This window comes from Platalea leucorodia, assembly GCF_965183815.1.
Source record: "Platalea leucorodia genome assembly, chromosome: 6".
NCBI lineage: Eukaryota > Metazoa > Chordata > Aves > Pelecaniformes > Threskiornithidae > Platalea > Platalea leucorodia.
The window spans coordinates 80,369,068-80,384,990 of record NC_138828.1 but is presented as its reverse complement, the minus strand read 5'-3'; the positions used below and the strand labels follow the sequence as shown (position 1 = coordinate 80,384,990).

The window sequence follows — 15,923 nt, the reverse complement described above, 5'->3', positions numbered from 1 at the left end:
TTACAACCCTGAAAGGGCTGAAATCCGTCACCGAACTCAACGGAGACACCATCACCCATGTAAGTGCAGAAGAGAGGGGCAATGGATGGAGTAACAGTGCCTATGGCTGCTTCAGGGTTTTGGCCTTACAATGCCTACAGAGATGCTGGGGACCTTAGAGAGGTGCTGGAGACAAGCACGTGCTCGCACTCAGGCTCTGTAGCCAAAGCTGGTCAGTTGGCCAGGCACTGAAGACAGTTTTTCTTTATAGTCTGATCCAAAAAGTATTCTTTGAGACCCCAGTAGGCATTTCTGATCAAAATTTCATGCAATGAGGGCATGTTCTCACCCATCCAGATGTAAATATTTGTGGCTGGGCCTGGCACTTTTAAAGAAGAGAGGTGCAGCACACTGATCCCAGCTGAGTGATGTCAAATTATCCCTACTTGCTTTGGGGTATTCATGAAGAAATCCAAAGCTTTAATAATTCAATTTATTGGAGATAGACTGGGGACCAGTCCTGTTTTGATTTGCAAGACCAGTAGAGTCTGGAGCCAAGCGCCATGAAAAGCTAACGTTTTCCATTTGTTTTTCAGACGATGACCATGGGAGACCTCACCTACAAGAGAATCAGCAAGAGAATCTAGAGACCCTGTACACGCCAATCATTTTACTGTGTAAAATGTGTCTATTAAAGTAAAATTTGTATTAAAGGCCTCTTCATCATTATCATCAGCCTCTTCACTGTTGCTATAAAGAGATGCAAGCCTCCAAAACTCAGGCAATAGACTGAGCCGAGGCTGTGCTGATGTCGGTGTAGGGGGCCGGGCTAGGGCGCAGGCTCAGAGCCATTGAGTGACCCTCCGAGATGTGCTCCATGCTGATGAGCACTATTCCAGCCCCTTCCTGGGGACAGGTGCCAGCACCCTGCTGGGGATGTCCTAGTGAGTCGTGCACCCACGGCTGCCCTGGCTGGGTGGATGGAGGAGCACTGGGCAGGGAAAGGGCTCTGTTCCTTTTCCTTACAAACATGGCCAAAGTGACCACAAGGTGACTGGCAGGGCCAAAGGATGGGGAGGTTTAGGTGGGCGCAAAAAAATGCCAGTGATCCTGCCCGGAAAGTTGCCTTGAGGAACCAACTGTTGTGGGGGCAGTTCAGGTGTCCCAACTGCCATCCCCATCCTCACACCTCTGCAAAAGGATCCAGCCCTACAGGCTCTGGCCACTCCATCCCCATCTCCTCCCCATCCCTTCCCAGCAGCAAGAGGGCCCTGGACAGCTTGCAGGTGCCTAGTGTGTGTTTCATCCCAAACTGCGCCTGATAAATTGGGTTGAACTGGAATTGAACTCTCCTTCCAGGGTGAAACACAGGTTTTCTCTCCTGGTGGGAGATGGGCACTGGCTGTTCACACTGTAGACACAGAAGGAACACCACAGCCATCTCCCATGCTCTTGCTTGGCGTTGCAGGCTGGATGGAGATGCGGTTTTCAGACACACAGGAGAGGAAACTCTTCCTTCTTAGCTGCCTTTTCCAAGCCCTGTGCTGGGAAAATCGTCACTGGGAAATGGGTGTATTGCTGGTGTGATATACCTAGCCGGGATAATGTTCTCACAACCGCTCAAAGCTGATCAGGATGTTAGGAAAACATCACCAGTGCCTCCTCACCTCCTTCTGCAAACCCCAATACGTGCCACTAAAGGACCAATTTGTCCTCATGTGCATCTCTCCCATGACTCCTGTCTCCTCAGGGAAGGCTTTTGTGTTACAGATTGACACTGACCCTCACCCTAGGAACTGAACCAATATGGGTTGTCACACTAGGCGTCAGATGGGCACCTCATGGACAAATGGAAAGGCCTAGCTCAGCAGCTCCTAAAAAGCAGATGTTGGTCTCCAGTGAACTCATCGTAGATGTGGAGGAACACAAGCAAAATCACTGAGAAATGTCAAAGAGGAAAAGCCCTGGTTTTGTTTTCTTGTTATTCTGCTGAGGAGCAGGTAGGGGATTCTTGAACAAACCACCCCTTTTCATGTCTTGGCTGCCACTGAAGGTATGGAGCAAACCAGTTAGATTTTGAGATAGATGGGCAAAGGGCAAAGACCTTTTTTTATTTAGAAATCCAAGCATTGCCTTTAGACTTTTCATTGGCTCCGTTGGCTGCCCACTGGCAGCTGATCCATTGACTGTGCCTTTCTGCTCAGTGCAAAACTGATTAAGCACCTGTCTAGGCTGAAAGGCAGGTCCTGAAAGGCACCAGAGCGCCCAGCTCACCCTGAAGGTGAGCAAAGGTGGATCCCTTCCCTGGAAACTGCTTGTTCTGTTAGAGCAATCCACACAGCCAGTGCACCACACCAGTGCAACTGGCTTGTGGCACAGAATCACCTCATATCCATCTGCTGCCATCACTGCAGACATTTTCTGATTTTTAACTAAGGAGACTAATTTACCATAATTAATTTATCCTGATGTAGGAACTCCACTTAATCTCACTTGCAAAGTTCCCACAGTTTGATGTTGTACCTGTGTCAGCTGCAGAATCATTTTTCATCAGTTTTTCATCAGAAAAAATGCCACTTTACACAAAACACCATCTGCGGGTCTTATTCAGTTTGTACTCAATGCCCACGACGCTTTTTGGAACCAGTTTCCCACTTCTACCGTCTCTTGGTCAACCACTCATGGACATCATTGGAAAGAAATGATGATCACAAGGAAGTGACAGGAAAAAAACACTTAGGAAAGAATAAATTAAAATTTAACCAAGGACTTCAGGATCAGGACTTGTGTAGAGACAAACAGGCTTCCAATAAGAATGTAAATAATTTTATAACAGGTTTTTTTGCTTTGATTTTAATGCTAGTGGTAGAAAAAGGATGTTGTTTCTGCCAAGATCTCCTCTGCTTTGAGCCCTCAGAAGGTTTTTCAGGACTCTCCCCCAGTGGGTCCATGCTGTCAGACTGGTGCCACTGGAAACAATCCTTATGGATATATCACATTCCTATATCACATTCCCCATGTTTAGAGGTGCCACAGGCGATGTTATCCCACAGGCGTGAATTTGTGTCAAGCTCGGAGTTTATTCCTTCTTGTGGAAGAGGCTTGGTGAGGTCTCATTGCTGGGTTCAGGCATGACTTGAATCTTTTGGTTTTTGAGGGCAGCTTCCCTCATCTTGTAATACATCAACTCATTCTGCTGGAACATGCGCAGCTCCATCTCCGTCTGGACACGCATGACCTGAGGGACACAGCAAGTTATAAAACCTGTGACACAGGGGATCTTGAAGCAAGTGAATAAAGCACTGCCTAAAAATGGGGACCACCCTTCAGGGATGTCCTAGGTCATGTAATGACTGATGCAATTTAATCTACATGTCCCACCAGCAGGACCAAAGCTGACTGGACGCAGATATCCAGTTACTTTCTCAAACCTGGTGACCTGTGTACTGTGACGGTGAAGAAGGCACCAGCCCTTCCTGCACCCAGCTCTTCTGCAGGCTGCTGGGAAGCCTCACGCTCCCAAACCTGATGCAGGACCTAGAACAGGGAGCGAGTGTGCTTCCCATTCACACTCTGGGCCTGAGCCTTGGTGTCACCCATCACCGGGGTGGGGGTCACCTCATGCAGGAGGAGGCAGGAGAGGAGGAGGGGGATGCTCAGTCCCTCTTCGACCACATCACGGTTGCACCCTCTGCATCCCAGGATTCACCGTGAGCAGAGTCATTCCTAGTGCTGCATTATGGCAGAGGCTCAGAAGGGATTTTAGGAAATCTTTTTACACCTGCCTGTGAGTTTATTTAACCCTTGGTTTAGGAGCACAGAGATAAGTATATGCCATATATCCACTATTTTCCTCCTGAAGTAAGTAAGTGGGAAGAGAGATACAGAAATGGAGGTGCTGGGGTCTCGCCCTCTGCTATGTATAGGGAAACAGTCAACAGACAGGTTGGCTTTAGGTACTAGATACTCATTTTTCTGATGATATAAAATTGCCCTAATAAAGGTTATAGCTCTGCTATAATGGGGACTAAGACATCAATAAAGGATTTCATTTGGTATCATGTAATTTTTTTGGCTAATAAAGGAGAATGCTGTAAAGCCAACAGGTCACATCAGGTGAGTTAAAGGCTAAAGAAATGATAGAACCCCAGCTGCAATTGTAAATAGTTCGTCACAGCTGAGCAGATGTAATTCCCTGGAATCTGCAGCTCTTGGCCCTAACCTAGGAAATACACCTATCAGTCATTTGAGGAAAAAATACATTGCAGCTTAGAAGGACTGAGGAGTGGTAAATAAAGAAGAATGGACATGAATAAAGAAAATCAGTTGGTAAACTGGGAACATCCACCATATATAACTTTATATAGTCGAATTGTAATGCCATCCATCGGAGAGCAGAGAAATCAGGCTGTTTGAAGAATGGGAGACTCTGTCCTTGGGCACAGCAGTTTCAAAGAAGATTCAGGGGCACAGTGGCTATTTTTAATGTATGTCCTGGTGGAGGATAAAAGCTATTTTTCAGGGATGAAAATGTCCCATAGGAAGGGACATGCGTTTCCCAGCAGACTGTAACATAATCTAGAGAAAACCACAGCACTAGTAAGAAGCAGTCAGTACTTGATGTGTCTCTCAGCTCTTACAGATGGGTTGTTTCTACAGCCTGAATGTAATTTTGCCCAGACAGACAGCAGAGACAACACAGGAGATGACACCTACCTCCAGGTCTTTGGTAATTGGATGGGAAGGTCCATGGGTTATCAGGAGAATGGCATAGGCTTTACAGATCAAGCCATGCCCGGCTTCAATGAGACCGGCATGCCAGTGAGTCACTCCTGCCCGCATCACGGCCATCCCCAGCTGTGCATTGTTGGGATGGTATATTTTCCTGGAAAAACATTGAGTAATTTTAGTTCAGGAAAGATCTGGCTTCCCAAATGTTTGTCAGTGACGTGATATGTTTGCCAAAAAGCAGACTGTTTACTCAAGTGAAGAGCCTATTGCATTCGGTGCCACTGCAATGTGCAGCCCTGCTTAGAAAGGGGCAGGCATGAGTTACATGAGGACACAAGTTATACGAGGACATGAGTTGTTGTGAAAGAGGATGAATGACCTGCGAATGGGGAAAGTTGGGTACCTGGGTTGGAGAATGCTGAGCTCTGTCATTCTACATTGTTTTGGCACAAACAAAATCCAGATCTGACCCTACAGCCCAGAGAGCACCAGCTTAACTTCAAACACTTAATGAAGTGCCTAAATTGAGAATGCAACAACCACCAGCTTCTCATTCAAAGTGGGGAGAGAATTAGGGGGTTCCAGAAACTCCAGAAATGTTCATCTCATCCCCTGGAGATGCATCCTTGCCTCCCGGAACTGTGAGATCACTCCTCTACCGTCAGTACCCCGGGTGGGCAAGATGAATCCTGGCCTCTACATCCAACTTTAGAAGCACAGGCAGAGTTAGAAGCTGCTTGGATTTACCTGAAAACCTGTCATCAAGGGCTTAGTTGGCATATTGAATTAGCAGATCTTAAAGCAAGGAAGGAAATTACTGCAGTCCTCACTCTGGACTGAAAAACTGAGGAACAGGGAGGGGAAGCAATGTCCTCTGTGTCATTCAGTTAGCTCAGTGCTAGGGCTGGGACACGAAGTGGCTTGTCAGGCTTGCAAGCCAGGGAGGTGACTCTGTCAACCCTGTGAAAAAGAACAAAATATCACAGGCCTTTTAGGGTAGAACTGACCAAAAAGACAAGTAATGGGTATGAGATACTCTCAGTAGGAGGGTGAACAAGATGGTGAAATGGGCTTTTCTCTCTTCTCTGTGGTTTCCATTACTTTTTAATTTTTTTTTTTTTTTTTTTTTTTTTTTTTTTGCTATTTATCAGTCCTGTAGTAAAACCTTGGTAATAATAAAGTACATCATTTTTACTGTGAGGTCTGTCCTGGATCTTTGTGAACTAAGCCTGAATTTCTTTATTCTCACTAAGCTTTTACCACAGGACCTGTGCATACTAATTAGCCAAGACAAAATGTATTATTCAATGTATTATTCCAGAGTGAAGGGATATCTTGAGTGACAGCCATTTGACACAGTTTCTCTTTTCTCTGCAACTCCCCCTTCCTGCAGGGTGCAGGGGAACAGACCGTCTCCTGCAGTGACAGCCTCTCTGTCCCGCACCCAGGCTCTCTGTCTTGCTACCAGGGCAGCCCTGAGATGCTTCTGAGACAAAAGAAAGAGGCTAATGAAAGAGGTACCCAAACCATTTGCCGGTTACAGTTTAGTAAATCAAGGTGTTTGGGAGCTCTTGTGCATTTAGGAAGGGGTCCTTCTCTGGTGATATAATCAGGTCCCAATCTGAATGCCAGCACCGCTGCCCTGATGGGAGCAGATAAGAAAATTATTCTATAACACACTGGCTAACATTGCATAACCACAGAGAGCTGCCAAAAATAAGGCGCAGACATACAGGTAGCCGTCCACCATCCTCTTGGCGTAGTCAGCTGCTTCCTCAAACATCTGGAGGTAAGAGAGCACCTCGGAGGCAATGCTGAGGATCCTCAGGAGGTAGATGTTCGTGTCCCCCAGCACAGGCTCCTGTTTCTTCAGGCACTCGCGGCACATCTTCACGACCTGCGCCCCGGGGAAGCAGGGAGAGGAAGGGAAAGTCAGAGCACCTTTGGCCCCGAAGCTGCCACACCAAAGCCCTGTGGGTCGCGTGGTCCATACCAGTCCTAGAAGCCAAGTCAGCCTCCATGAAGTTTGAGGAAGATAGGATATGCTTTTATTTATTGAAAAACAACAGTCTAGCAAAATGATTGGTGCTCAAATCTTCCTCTCCCAGGGTGACATTCATAAAACTGGTGAGGAAAAAGTGATGTCTACTGTTCAGGAGAAGAAAGGCCGCAGGAGGCTGGGATTTGTCAGAGACCAAGTGCCTCTTACTCCCCAATGCCATCCACCCAACCTCCTGCAAGCACTTGGTGCAATGAATGCTCTTAATGACCCCATGGGGCTGGGGACACGCAGCGGCACTGTCCCATGCCTGTCTGCTCAGCTGCATCACACCTGCACCTAGCCCTGACCCAATGTCCAGATCTCTGCTCTGGGGGACTTCAGTGTTTTCCCAAAGTAAGTTCAAACCCAGAGGCTGTTGCTCAACCTGGAGTGTTTTCCTGAAGCTGTTACACTCTGAAGAGAACAATTAAATATTTCTTGGGTCAGCAAAAGAGGGAGAAAGGAAGAAGTGACTTGAGCTCTCTCACCCTTTGCCCCTGTGGCCTGTGCTCCCCGTGGGACGCGGATCTCCCACACCACACACCCACCCTCAGCACCCAAAAAATGAGCAACATGCAGGAGCCAGGAGGTGAAGAGGAGATCAACACAGGCAAACATAGCCCACAGCTTGATGTGGCAAGTCTCCTGACGGTCCTGTCCCTCTCCCAAACACACCGTCCTCCTTTTTATGAGGCTACTTGGCAGAGCTGATTCATTACTCTTGCCCTGTAACTCATGTTTTTCACTCAGGAGGCCCTTGGTTCAACACCTGTATTAATTGGAGGTGCTGGAAGTCACTTGAACCTTCTTGTATCATCACTACAAGAGAAATCAGTCTGGGATGTTGTCTCAGACATGGTCATGCTTTACATAGGGCAGAAACTAATGTCAGCTTTTGCAATCTGAGCTGCCAAGAGGCCAGGAAGCACATGGGGATATTCAGGTTACAGCAATGGGGCTTTGTTTCATCCTTAAATCATTGACATAGAGAGGGACAAGACCTGCTTTCCCTGGCATTGCATATACAGCAAGAGAACAAAAGTACTGGGACTCACTTCGTGGTAAAGTCCCTCCATGCGGGCCTTGTTGATCTTCTCCAGCGTGTCCTTGGAGAACTGGATAACCTCCTTCACCGTCTCTGCAGAGGGCTGCGGACAATGTTAGAAAAACCGGTGAGAAAAATGCACTGCCTGACGCATGCCAAAATACCCTGGTCGAAGGGATGCTTGTTCTGCACTCTGGGAACCCAAATCAGCTCAGTGAGATGCTTCCCACATCACTCGCTACCTTCCTACCTCTGGCTGTATATCCCAGCATGCCTCCTCAGACCTGCCCAAGACTGGGCTGAAATAGTCCCGCTACCAAACAGAGAGGTGAAGCTCCTGCTGACTTCAGCAAGAGTGTTGCTCATCAGGGTCACGGCCATGTACATCTGGCATGCATAACTGCGTTCCTCGACTCTTCCCTCCACTTCTCTCCTCTGGAAAAGGGACAGAATTGACCCTGCAACCGGAAGGTCTCACGAAACACCAAAGAGGCTGTGAAAGCCACTGGCTGGCAGGTATCAGGTCCTCCTAGTGCAGCTGCTTGAGAGAAATGAGGCTCTCAAATGAGAGACAGGTGGAATAAGGATAGGAAAGATCACTAACTTTTACCCGCTCTGAGAAATGCTGTCATTAGGTCCAAACACCATTTAGATCATTGACCTCAGATTTCAGATGCATCCAGAGTGAAATGTGTTTTCCCACACACCTCAAAGAAGTTTGGATTTCACCACGTATTTGAAGGCATGATGCACATCTAGGCATACCTGACAAAACACTAACCAACTCCTAATTAGCTGCCTCCTTGCCCTTCATTTAATGCTGAAATAGAACATTATGATATCCACCACCATTATTCATCTTCCGCTTTTCTGAGCCTTTCAAATTTGCATTTTCAAACTATTCCAGCTATCACAACCTTCCTTTTCATAAATGGGAAATCTGAAATCAGCCCACAATCCCCTGACTTCAGGACCCTGCAGGAGGAGCCTGGTCTGGAGACACACGATAGAGCCAAAGCACAGGCATGTGCCCAGCAGCCAGGAAGGACCTCTGGGTACGGATCAAAAGCAGAGACCCAATGTTGCAACAACAGACGCAAAGATTTGGAGTCAGGACCGTGGGACTGCTCCGTTGGTTTTTTTCCACACCTGGTCAACCAGATTTTTGAGGAATCTGTGAAATTCAGCTAGTTGGGAAAAGCTCTTGAAAGTTTAATATGGAAGGAAAACCAGTAGCTTTTCAGAGCCATATACCCCCCATCTATTTAGGGATACATATGTATGTGTTATGATTTATTATTCTATATTATTAGACTGAAGCTATCATAGCTAATCAGATTTTGGCAGCTGTTTGAGCAGCACACAGGGTGTCCTAGTGCGCAGAGCACATTCAAAGGCAATGCTAATGTCAGTGCAAATCACATCGCTATGCTGTCTGAGTAAAGGATCCCAGAATAGGTACTTTAAACAGCACTTCCACGGTGGCTTTGTCTAATAAAAATCCTCTCTTGCGTTTACAAGACCCCTGAGCCTGTTGCCATTATAAACAATGGGAACTTTGCTACTATTTGGAAGGGGTGAAGGACTGGAGGTCGGAGCGGCTGTTGGGGATGTAAGCTGTCAATCTTCATATATTCATAGCGCTTTTTCCACGCAGCTGTGAGCATTGCCGCTCTCAGGCAAGTGAGCCTGAATTCAGAAAATGCGATACAGCTGGCGGCGAGCAGGCGTGCTCTGCGGGTGAGGTCAGTCTGGATACTTATTGTCTGTGGATGGAGTGTATTTTTAATAGCTGAAATCATGCACCTTGCATAGTTACAGGCTTTTTCTACACAAGCACTTCAGATTGTGGAGGACATTTACCCAAAAGTGCACGTCTTCCCGCTGCGTGCTGCAGAGCACCTCTAATGCTCATGAAAAGGGGATGGTGCATCTCACTGCTTGGTCAAGGCTTGATAGCAGGTGTTGAATGAGAGCTGAGATTTATTTATGCCATCCACTGGAGGAGGTGTTCAAAAATACTTCTAGAGAAAGTAAGTCAGATGAAAATGCTTGTGCATCAGAGGACTGAGCTTTGGGACAGCTTTACATTACAAGTGGGGAGTTTCAGTAGTCAGGATTAGCTTTAAGATGAAGCTTGATAATTTAGTAATGGGATTATATAGCAGGGTCTTTAGCACTAGTGGGGAGCCCAACAAGCAAAGGGTTTCTTCTAGTCCTGTGTCCTGCTTCCCATGGGAGCTCCCTGATATCAGTTTGATCCCGTTTCTCCAAACCTTGCTCAAGGAGAGACTTCTGCTCTGCAATATCCAGACTTTCCTGATCGCCACCTGTATGCAAGAAGAGTCATGGGACTGAACTTGGCTTTCTGGTAACTGTGCTGAGCTGGAGGCTGAGGGTTTTGTACTCGTTCCCAGGAAGGTGCAGCTCTGTGGGCCTCTCGTGGTGGCAGTGCTGGTCTAAGAGGTCATGGTTCCTCATCCCACCTTTGCTTTTTGGTCCTGCCCCATATCAGCCCCCAAGCTGTACTGTCTGGTTCGTTACATGACTGTTCAATAGTGCAGATCAATGAGTTGATAATACATTAAAATGCTCTTGTCCTGCCTTGCCTTGCCTTCCCTTGCCTTATACGCTTTGTAAAGCTTGCAGGAGTAGAAACCTCCTAAGCTAACACTGCCACAGAGGATAAAAAATATGAGAAATTATATCTTTGGGCAGAGGAACCAAGAAGAAACTCTTATAGCTACCAGCATGCTCATACACTGGAGCCGCTGGCCAAGCAACACATCCCACTGCCGACAGCAAGACACAGCCTTACACTCTCCCACTCGATGACTTGTGAGACCTCCAAGGAAAACACAGATGACTTAAAAATGAACAGTCAAACATGTTAATTCTTCAGTCAGTCTGCCCACAGCAACCACGCACAAACGTCAAGTGATGGTACAAACTCCCTGTAACAGGCCTTTGCAAGGAGGGACTGGAAGTTCAGGCTTCCCACCTTCCTGGAGCCAATGTGATGGTACACGTTTTACAAACAATACAGCTTCAGCAGCGCTGGTTAGTCCTGTCACCATGAATCATCTGCAACACATTTTCCTCTGCTGTTCAAAACTTTGATTCCCTTTCAGTTACTCCAAAAAAATCACAATCTAAATGCCAGTATTTTCCTCAGATCTAGACCTAATTTTCCAATATTTTACCATTCTGCCTGTTGATGGACTTTTAGGTTAGAGTTAAAGGCAACTTTTGTGGGCTTTTTAAAATTAAAATCTGCACGTATTTTGCATAATAGGGATTAAACTGGTCTTCCATGGTGGGCTTGAATTGGTGTTGTGCTCAATCAAGGTTCATTTTTGTTCTCATTTTTTACATTGGCACTAGTCAGGCTTCTGCCAAAATCTGACTCTGTTGCTACCATGAGCACCCCTGGGCAGAGGAGCTGCGGTCGCAGAGACACACAGATGCCTTTGGTGGAGGAGACGCAGCCACCTCTGGGTTTGTCACAGCAGGACAAACCATACCTTGCCTTCCCCCTGCTTCACCGCCAGCATCAGGTCGTCCTTGATCTGTTTCTTGCAGTGCTCGCAGGTGCAGTCGAAGTAATACTGCTTCTTCAGCTGCTTCCGCCGCTCCTCACTCACGTTGAGGAAATCCACGTAGGATACAGTCAGTTCGTCCCCTGGAGAAATCTTGCTCAGTGCCCGTAGCTCGATCCTGAGTGCAAAGGAGATGAGATGTGGACTTGGAGAAGCAGCAGAAGCAAAGGTGCAGCCATAGAGCCATCAGGGACAAATCCTGCGACCTGCCCTTGCCTTGCAGAGGTGAGCCCTTGCCCTAAGGTACTGCTTTAGGTCTTCAGGGAGGCAATGCAGAGATGGGCCACAGTCTGGTTAACTGAATACAGAGTAAACACATGGTCACACCAGTTTCTCCTGCCCCTCTGCAAGTCCATGGCAGGGATACGTAAGGCTCTGAGCTACAAACATTACAGCTCCATTACTTTATCCGGATAGGGGCTTAACCCAGACATAAACTTTTATTATGCTGCAGAAGATCTCATCAGAAGGAAAGTCTGGGATCAGAAATACCCAACAAGCCTTGCAAAATGCTGAGTTTGTACTTTGGGTCTTTTTTTTAATACTGCTTTGCATACTACCCGCACATCCCTGGCTAGACTCCCAGATCCCAAGCTGTGCTGCTTTCAGTATCATTTTCACTCTGAAAAGTTAAGACAAATTCCCTCTGGGTGCTGGGTAAGAGGTGCCCTCACCCTGTTCATGCATCTCTACATAAAGGCTTAGAAACAATTCTGTGGAAATAGTCTATTTTTTATATAGCTCATTTGATCTGATATTGCTAATATTAAACACAAGGAAATCGCCAGTCTCTGTTACTAAACCAAAATCCACAGCAAATCCTCAATGACACACTTCTGGAAAGCCAGATCTTTGCACCTGCCTTTCTCTTATGTCTTTCTCTGCAAAAGGTCGTAAATAACGTGGACACTCAAAACTATTCCCTTGCTGTTTCACTCCACAAGCTAAATCTTCCAGTCACTCTGGGCCACCTCTCAGTCGCAGGGGCTGGAGAGTCACAACTGGCTGAAGAATTTGGCCAGAGTGCGAAAAACCTCCATCAAACACCAATTGCAAGGTGGTGCTTCTGTACCTGTCTACTCCTCCATCTACTACTGACTCTACCCATGGTTAGAAATAACTCACTTGAGACCAGTGACCTTGGGGTCTCTGCTCAGACCAGACCAGTTAGTTGGTCAAACATGTTTTTGCATACTTACGGGTTATCAAAATGAAGCCAGTGCCATGGTCTGAGCCCCCACCCTACCGTCGCACCACTGTGGTACATCAGTCCCGTGACTCCCTCACCGCGGGCAGCGTGTGCCTTCATCATCCTCCTGCGGAGCTCAGCGGCGTGTTTGATGCACACGCCTGCTACGAGACGGACCTGGGACGGACCTGCTGGCTCTCACCTGAACACGAGGGGCTTTAGATGGGACCCAATGAAGGTCTCACCAAAGGCATAGGTGGCAGAGAACCCAAAGGTCTCACCAGGTGCATTAGAAGTAAGTCTTTTGGGGAGGACATGACTTTTCTGACATGACTTTTTCTGTGCGATCGTATTTCTGCAAAGGGATTGCAATGCCCTTGTAATTCCCTTGTAATTTCCGTTACAAGCTCTCAGCACCAAGGGCATAGCTCTGAGCCTTTCAGCTGTGTTAAAGCTGCTGTGAAAACTACTCCCCAAGGCTGGTCTTGACCTTCTCTGGGTGTTAGAACATATCATCAGCACATTTCATACAAAATTTATCACTTAAGCATGCCATCGTCATGAAGGGCAGCTGTTAGTTATGGCACAACTATGGGAAAATGCCAGCCAGAGAAAGGTGCAACACGCTACTCCAGCAGAAAGTGCGTGAAAAAGAGCAATTCCCATCAGAAAGGTTTACACATATAAACGTTCCTGTCCAGACTTAAGGGGATCCACGTTAAAGTGAGTCATGCAACCAGAGAAGCAAAATCAAGCCTCTGACTTTTATGATGCCCCTGATAGCCTAAGCGCCGTAGGTATATTTTAAGCAGCCATCCCTTGTGTGGAGGGGATTGGTAGCGTTTGGGATAAGCCTGGAAACACATGGCATATTTTAAATGCTATAGTTAAAGAGACACTGTCAGCTGAAAGCACCCCACTGAACTTGTCCCGTGCTCTTTCCCCAGCGTCTGCCCCAAGCACCAAGGACCATGAAACGCACAGGCACAGTGAGTGCCCGACAGCTCAAAACTCAAATTGCCCCAAAATAGCACCTCTAAACAGAAGTGAAACTCATTTGCCCATTTTTATGGTCCTATCTATAATGCACCGAGGAAGCATCAATGGTGAAGAAGAGCTCTTCAAAAGCATTTCACGTCTTATTTGAGGAAATTGCGTGTTTGCTTGAAATTAAAGTTTAAAGACAACAGTGTCCCTTTAACAGGACTGACTATGATATACCAAGCTTAGTGAGCTAAGCAGAGAACTTTTTTTTTGCATACATTTTAGTGATTTCTTTAGTTTGGATCAGGTAACAGTGGCATCATTAAAAGGTAAAACATTAATCATGTATTATGATAAAAAAGGATGAAACCTACATCTCACGGTATTGCTACTGTAGTCAACACATTCAACGGGCACTGTGTGTTGCAGAAGAAACGTGGACTATTTAGTATGTCAGCAATGCAATCATTTCTCATCTCCTAATACGCAAGGTTTTATTTTGGGCTGTACAAGATTAGCGAGACCTTGTTCTGACTTTCATGCTCTTGCTGTAGTCAGGGGAGGAGAAATGAGAAGTGGAGAAGGGAAATACTGACAGGGAGGAAGCCAAGGGAGAGGGTGGGAAGGCAGGGAGGGACTTCGCTGTGGGGGAGACAGTCACAGTATTGCCACTATCGTTTTAATTTACTACAAAATGCAGAGTTAAGTGAGGTTTGGGTTTAGTGGGGCTTTACATGGGTGAGGAGTTCAGAAAACAAGGAAAGTGAAATTTTCCGCAAACAGAGGGAGCCCCTTGGGGCTGTTTGCAGCTTTTCCATTAAACACGGGGCATGAGGGGTACAGGGCAAGGGGAAGGACGATGCTTTCAAGACCGACCCACCTCATCTGTGTGTGGAACATTGATCTTACAGCCTCATGACTGAAAGACAAAACAAACATCTGCAGTTTACACAGGTACAAGCACAATGAAAAAAAACACGGGTACATGGTGTAGAGCATCAGGACATCATCCTGACAGGGGACAAGGGGGTTCCCAGCGCCTGGCTCATGTCTCACTGCATGTAGAGCTTTTGCTATGCAGCGGCCGTAACTGAATCACCCATTGCTGGGCCACAACAGCGGATTTGGGGGAGAGCTGTTCTGGAATTGTGATTTTAGGAGCGGTCTCGGCCAGGGGATGAGCGAAACCTGCCAACCAGACGTTTGGCAGGTGCGATAGGGTTAGTTATCCTGCGTAGAAATATCTCCACCAGCATCAGTAGCCATGCTCTCTAAAACATCGCTTGAAATGGAAATCAGGCTGGGATATCAGCAACAAGGACTGTGCTCCGTGTGATGAGATTTGTGGGTCCTCAAGTTTGGTATTGTGCCCTGAGCGCTGATGGAGAGCTCAGTTCCCACAACAGCGGCTGATCACCAGGTTTCCGCAGAAAGACAAGAAACCTTCATAATTTACCTGGCCAATTGTACAACATAACCAGATGGTCAAGGTTTAAAGTCAGTAACAGGATACACGTGGGCACTTCAACAAACTGCCAGGCAAACAAAATGCCATTCCTCTACTTACCACCCAGAAACTCAGACTTTGGGGTTGCTATCACTGCTAGTTACCTCCTCCACTTCCCAGGCTGGTTGGAGAGGCTCTCCGTCATCCCACTGTGGATCTGATCCAGGGCAACTGGATATCAGAGCACAGACTCCAATCTGACTCTGGATCAGACCCTATTTCCCACCAAGGTAACCATCCTAATGCAGTTTCGTTTTCTCTTTGCTCGTTTACCAGCTGGTTGATAAATGCTGGTATAGTTTTATCAGGTAAAACCAGCAGCGAGAACTGGAGTGCACAAGCAATGTGTTAGTTAAAGAAGGGGAGGCTGGGGGGTTAACCTATAGCACTAAAATTTGCTGAACATGGAAATTTATAAAATCTTAAGACCGAGTGGAAAATTTGGATGAAATACTATAGCTGTGCAGTTTTTGGCAAGCAGTTTCCCACAATTAATGTCTTGCACACGATGCAACTTGCTGGATCAGCAGCAGTTTATGCCTCTTCTGGCCTGGGAGGAGGCCGGGAAGGGCAGAGCATCCCTCCCACGGGCTGCCCTGAGCACTGAGAGCCGCGGCCTCCACTCCCAGCTCTGCTGAAACGTCCCTGCATTTCCCACTTCATCGCTTTCCATCTCACAGGTCCCACAGAAGTTTTCTTACAGCCTTTGGGTGGGAATGGGGAATGCACAGCAGCTTAGGGCATCCTGCACTTGCATGTGACTCGGTTTGTGGATAACAGTCGCTATTGTCATTAAGATCCCATTGCTAAAGAGTTAATCACTGATTAATAAAGATGGTACGCTCTCA

The 15,923-nt window shown here is 46.9% G+C and overlaps 2 protein-coding genes across 3 annotated transcripts in view; one reads left to right on the top strand and one right to left on the bottom strand.

Moving 5' to 3' along the window:
* FABP1 (fatty acid binding protein 1) overlaps positions 1 to 626 on the top strand; it is a gene marked incomplete at both ends in the record, with an annotated part of 2,400 nt that extends 1,774 nt beyond the window's left edge. The window contains 2 exons of the mRNA XM_082315916.1: positions 3 to 59; positions 576 to 626. Of these exons, the coding sequence (XP_082172042.1) occupies positions 3 to 59; positions 576 to 626 (108 nt within the window). The remainder of the gene's footprint in view (positions 1 to 2; positions 60 to 575) is intronic.
* Positions 627 to 2,135: 1,509 nt separating this feature from the next.
* Positions 2,136 to 15,923, bottom strand: part of SMYD1 (SET and MYND domain containing 1) — a gene marked incomplete at its 5' end in the record, with an annotated part of 28,099 nt that continues 14,311 nt past the window's right edge. The window contains 6 exons of one of the 2 annotated variants that reach the window (XM_082315464.1): positions 2,136 to 3,217; positions 4,696 to 4,864; positions 6,444 to 6,607; positions 7,807 to 7,899; positions 11,321 to 11,513; positions 14,449 to 14,487. In XM_082315464.1, coding sequence (XP_082171590.1) covers positions 3,059 to 3,217; positions 4,696 to 4,864; positions 6,444 to 6,607; positions 7,807 to 7,899; positions 11,321 to 11,513; positions 14,449 to 14,487 — 817 coding nt within the window. In that variant the 3' untranslated portion in view covers positions 2,136 to 3,058. The remainder of the gene's footprint in view (positions 3,218 to 4,695; positions 4,865 to 6,443; positions 6,608 to 7,806; positions 7,900 to 11,320; positions 11,514 to 14,448; positions 14,488 to 15,923) is intronic. The other variant, XM_082315465.1, reaches the window with a different exon arrangement.